At 38.5% G+C, this 5829-nt stretch overlaps 1 protein-coding gene across 1 annotated transcript; it reads right to left on the bottom strand.

The window, feature by feature from the left end:
- Nucleotides 3627-5299, bottom strand: LOC109721919 (F-box/kelch-repeat protein At1g23390-like). Its single transcript, XM_020249739.1, has one exon. It carries the CDS (start codon nt 5110-5112, stop codon nt 3895-3897), a length of 1218 nt encoding a protein of 405 aa, XP_020105328.1. The 5' UTR covers nt 5113-5299; the 3' UTR covers nt 3627-3894.

The following is a 5829-nucleotide window of genomic DNA, read 5'->3' on the forward strand; positions in this document are numbered from 1 at the left end:
TTATTTTCTTCTTTTCTCTCTGATTTTTCTTTTTTTCTTGTAGCTTCTTTCGACCCTCTCCGACCCTCATCGGCTTGGCCTCCACCGTCTCCACGGTCCTTGACGATGGTAACAAGGGCAGTGCCATATCCTCTTTCTTCATCTCCTCCTCTGCTGACGCCGGCAGCTCTTAGCTACGGTAACAAGGGCAGCGCCGCCTCAGCCTCAGCCTCCACCTTCACCGACGCTGAAGAAGAAGAACTCGAAGCAGACCCAGATGAGGGAGGAGCAGACCAAGGCGATGAGATTATTGTCAAGGAGGTGCTTGCCGCTTCGAGTGTAAATTTAAAAGTGTAAAACAATCCAAACCTGATAAAATTTTTATAAAATTTTTTTTCACTATTTAGAATAAGATCAATACCTTTGATTTTAAACTCAAATTTTTTACAATCATTTTTTATGATATTTTTATTTTCAGCCGTTTATTTTTAAACTACTCGTTTGATAGGTAAATTTCGTCGAAGAATTATAAAATTTAGTTTTCAAATACTTTTAATAGTATAGATCAAATCAAATAAGCTAATCGTTGATTTAAAAACCGCATCATTAAAAATAACTTAGGAGTACGAAGTACAAAGGGGTATATAACATGTTTGATTTCAAGTGCAAGTGGGGGCGTAAATTAGCCGAACCCGAGTCAACAAAGGTAACTCAATTGTTATATTTTTATCTTTTTTTATTTTTAATCAAAAATTGACCTTAAACCGCTTCATTTAGTTAGCAAATGAATACGATGCTTGCTTACCAACTGCTTATTGAAAAATTTGCCAACCGGAAGTTATTAGTAATTTTTCCAGCTATGTATTTATAGAGAACCCACAAATCATCTGCAATAAGGCTCCGTTTTGAATTACAGAAAAATTATGTTACGTGCAGTGAGAAAATACGATAAAAAAATAACTTACTTATTTTTATATATAATATCGCATTTTATGTGTTAGAATTAGTCGGTGATAATATATTTTCTACAGCTTCATTAAAAAATATAAAAAATATTTTTATATATTTTTATTCTAATTTTATTTTACCTATTACTATTATATAGATCGATGAAAATAGAATGAAGAACATTTCCGCTACATAACAATATTCTTTTGTAACTATTTGTTAATACTTAAATTGCACGGTGGAACTTGTTACAATAATTAAGAAAATTTAAATAAAAAATTATAATAAAATTAAAGTTTAAGAGCTAAAAGTGTCACATATCTCATAATTTGAGGAGGATAAAAAATGTGTAATTTATCCTATTAGAATATTATTGTTGGGCATCAAATTGTGGAACTGTGTTTGGGTGCAGCAGTAGCAGCAGCATGTACCTGGTCAAACTAAACGCACAAATTTTAAAGGATTAATTTCACATATATCCCTACAAATATAGTGAATAACAAATATATTCTTACAAAGTTCAACTTTCATATAATGTCCCTAAAAAAATCCTAATATTTTAAAATATGTCCCTCTGATTTGTTACCGTTAAAGAACCATTTATATTTTCAATTTTGCCATTATAAATATATTTCTTCAAAAGCCCTACTAGTATAATATAAATGGGTAAAATATTAAAAACTAACTAGGGTTAAATATTTAACCTATGATTAACTTGTTTTTTCTAACGGATTCTAACGATATGAACATATTTGAAAACATCAGGACTTTTGTAGAAATAATATGTGAAAGTTAAACTTTGTAGAAATATATTTGTTATTCATTATATTTGCAGGAAAACTTACGAAATTAATCCAATTTTAAAACCATTAGGTGAACCACTCTTTTCACGCATTCATATGTAAAGTTGTGTACACTCTAAAGTTGGGGAGTACTCTTCTCTAAATACTAATCCATAAAATTTATTAAATTTTATCACTATTGTTAATTAAATATAATCTAATTTAATAAATTCGGTCTACTTTTTAAAATTGCTGGAATTATTAATACCAATTTAGTATGATGGTATTTTCTTTTCATTTTTTACTAAATAAATTCAAATAGATTTAGGAATGCAAACGAGATGGATCCGAGGGAGGGCGGGAGGGTTTTTTCATCTCTCGCTTCATTTCTTGTCGGGGCCAGGCGGATTCAGGGCGGGTTATTTTTATTTTATTTTTTTGCTCCCATTTACCACCCCATTCGGGGCGAATTCCATTCGAGGCGGATTTTTGACGGATCGAAACAGATTAAAGAAAGAAAAGGGTCTCCCACCTTCCGTTTCATTTATTTGGCGTATCGGAGTGAATTTAGAACGGATTATATTTTATTATATTTTTTTTTCACTTATCGCTTTATTCGGAACAGATCAGGACAGAAACTCCACCAACCCAAATCTATTTGCATTCCTAGACCGATTTACTATTTTTTTTTTTTTTTTTGAGGAAAAGATAGTTAGTCATCTACAATATTAGATGAAGCAGGACTTTTTGAATAACGAAAAAGAAAAAGAAAAAAAATAGTAGCCAAGAAAATTTAAAGATAAAAATAATTTGGAAAGACACCGTTGCTCTGAATTAGAAAAAAAAAAAAAAAAAAATAGTAGCAAAGAAAATTCAAAAAAATAAATAATTTGGAAACACACTGTCGTTGTTTAGTCAAATCGCCCATCATAAATAAATTCAATTATTGCTGGTCAAAATTGAATACAATAGTACCATCTTAGTTGGCGCAATGAGCGATTCTATTGGACGGAGAAAATTTATTATCTCGTACTTACAGTACTTGTACTATATTATCAATAATAAATTAATTATATTTATTTATTAAAAAATAAAAAAAATATTTTTTTATAATTATAAGGAAAAAAATAAATTTTAAAAAATTTATGTAATTGATTGGAGACGTTACGTCGTAAGTTGTACCGGTGCATTAAAGAATTTTTTCTACTGGACCCATTGCACATCACTCTCAAAAATCTCCTTCCACGTGCAATTTGTGTGAAAATTGAGAAAGGTTTCATTGTACACTATTAGTTTTTATTTAGGATAAAATAATGCGACGCGCTTTAATTACAAGCTTAGGCATGCAATTAAAAATAAATTGTAATCTTATGCTTCCCGATGTATCATTTATGTGATATTTCTAATTTTTTAATCTTTAAATTAATTTTTTGATATTTTTTAGTTCTTAGATTAACATTATTTTTATAGAAGACCGCTAAATTTTAGAAAATTACTATTATATTATTCTAACCTCATAATTCTTAATCCAAAAATTAGAAGTCGAAAATATCAACTCTTTGGTACTTTGCGAAATACAGTAATTGCTAGTGTACTACTACTATTTTAGCAATTTGACCTGAGACTGCTAAAGAATATCGACAAATGCTGGTGATATATCCCAATCGGAGTGTACTGTTTAGACCCCACCCATGAATGGGTGGGGTGTAAATAGTACACCCGGAATAGTACATCCAGTCGGGGAGGTGTACCATTTACATACACCCCACCCATGGATGGGTGGGGTGTAAATAGTACACCCGGAATAGTACACCCGGTCGGGGAGGTGTACCATTTACATACACCCGACCCATCTAGGGGGATGGATGAAGTGTATCTTGTACATTCTGATCTGAAATATACAAGAAGCATATGAAATATACAAGAAGCAATTTTTTATTAGCAACTCTTTCATCACCTTATGATTACGCTTCTCTTATCAGAGAAAAAAAAAAAAAAATTGGAACAAAAATAAAATAAATTTAAAATAGTTTACATGGAGTTTAAAACTGAGAATGTAATGCTCAATCCAGATGCTAGCATATAGTTCTGATTGCTTAAATATATTCATAAATACAACGATTATTTCATATAATTTAATAATTTAATTAAATTGGCGATTATATTTCTGATACTGCAGGACTAATTAATAAGGAAAGAGCAGAGCCAAGTCATCCAATCCGACGACGGTGCAGCCCACCACCACGACCCTATCCACGACCTTTTCTTTCTGCATTATCATCGGAACTCCTATCCATTCCCATTTGCAGGACGCTGTCCTTCCGTCCTCGTCGTGGTAGTAGTAGTAGTAATCGTAGAACCTCACCATCCCCTTCCTCAGATCCGAGCCGTTGTATACGTACCCGCCGTCGCCGCTGCTGCACAATCCTACACTCAAACTGCTGCTCCCCCATGATCTATCATCCTCGTCTGATTCCTCTTCTGTTATTTCTTGAAACATTCTTCTTGCGAACTCTTTCGGCATCTCCGCCGCCGCGCATTTTCCTTCGACCACGTCCAGCGTCTCCGCGTCGGCCTCCCACAACCTCACCTCGACTCTTCCTTCTCTTCGTCCAGCCGTAGCCAACACCAGGCGGTGGCGGTGGCGGTGGCGGTGGCGATCGTTGTTGTTGTTGTTGTAGCCGGATAATACTCCGATGGCGAATGATGCGGCGGCGGGGTCCGGACGCAGCTGCCGCGTCGGGCCCCACTTCTTGGTTTCCAGGTCGAACCAGCTCGTCCACCCGCGGTTCTTGTCGGTGATGTAGACGCGGCTGTCCGACGTGGCCGCAGAGAGCCACGTGGCGGACTTGGAGCCGTCGAAGGCGGCCGGGATCGGGTCGCAGGGCTCCCAGCCGTCGGATCCGCCCGGCCCCCGCACCACCACGGGGTCCACGCGCCACACGCGCGGGGCCTCCACCGCGCGCCACGTGGCGCCGAAGGGGTCGCGGGCGACGGCCATGGCGGAGAGGGACGCGGCGTGGAGCGCGGGGGAGGCGCGGGGGAGGGGGAGGTGCGGGGGCGGGGGAGGGCCGCGCACGTGCGGGAGCGGGGGGAGCCACGTGCGGGAGTGGGGGTCGTAGGCGAGGAGGGTGCCGCGCGCGGACGCGGACGTGGAGGTGGGGCGGTGGAGGCGGAGGAGGAGCCAGGGGGAGCGGCGGGGGCGGCGGCGGAGGGCGGCGCGGACCGCGCGGCGCCACTCCCGCGAGACGCGGGAGGCCGACACGAGGTCGAGGGTCGGCACGCGCGACGCCACCGCCTCCAGCACGTCCCCGTACAGACACAGCGCCCGCGGGTCACGAGACGAGTCAAACTTCTCCTCCTCCTCCTCCTCCTCTGCCTCCGCCTTCGCTCGACTTCCCATAATAGTTAATGGTGGTTGTGCAAGCTCAGTTGGTTGGGATTGTGAGAATATATATAAAGAAGAGAAATGCCGGAAGCCGGAAAGTCAAGACTCAGCAGTGGGAGGAAAAACTGAAGAAGAGAAACTGGAGGCAGCCAACGTTGACAGACTGGGAGAAGAGAGCCTTCTTCAGTTGGCCTCAGCGGGCCCGCCCTCCCTCAATTACTTTATGCTTATCCTATCAGCTTTCTTTTACACAACCGATTAGTTTGGTCCATACACCGAATCCATAGAATAATAGCATGCCTGATATCGTTGCTTTTGCCGACGTATCTTTCACCTGAGCTAAAACTAATTTAAAATCATGATCAAAATAATTTGAAACTTTTATTTAAAATAAAATGTTGTGCCTGATTAGAATAATTTGAGAAAAGCTGTCTAGAGCGGCGGCTGTTTTGAAATGGGCAAATCCATTTTTACTCTTCCCAAGATTTTAATATTCATGATTTGATAGGATAGTATATTTTATTTACACGATAATTTATTTTATTCAAAAATTAATTTGAAAGCTGAATATAATGTCTAATTTTAAATGTTTAACCACACTTCTCACCTACCAAATATACGAATTTATCAAATCCCACCGCTCAATATAATTTTCTAAATATTAACAAATTATCAATGTAAAATCAAATATAATATCTTAATTACTATCGCATCATTAATCACAATATTTAT

Source organism: Ananas comosus, linkage group 16, assembly GCF_001540865.1.
Source record: "Ananas comosus cultivar F153 linkage group 16, ASM154086v1, whole genome shotgun sequence".
NCBI classification, from domain to species: Eukaryota; Viridiplantae; Streptophyta; class Magnoliopsida; order Poales; family Bromeliaceae; genus Ananas; species Ananas comosus.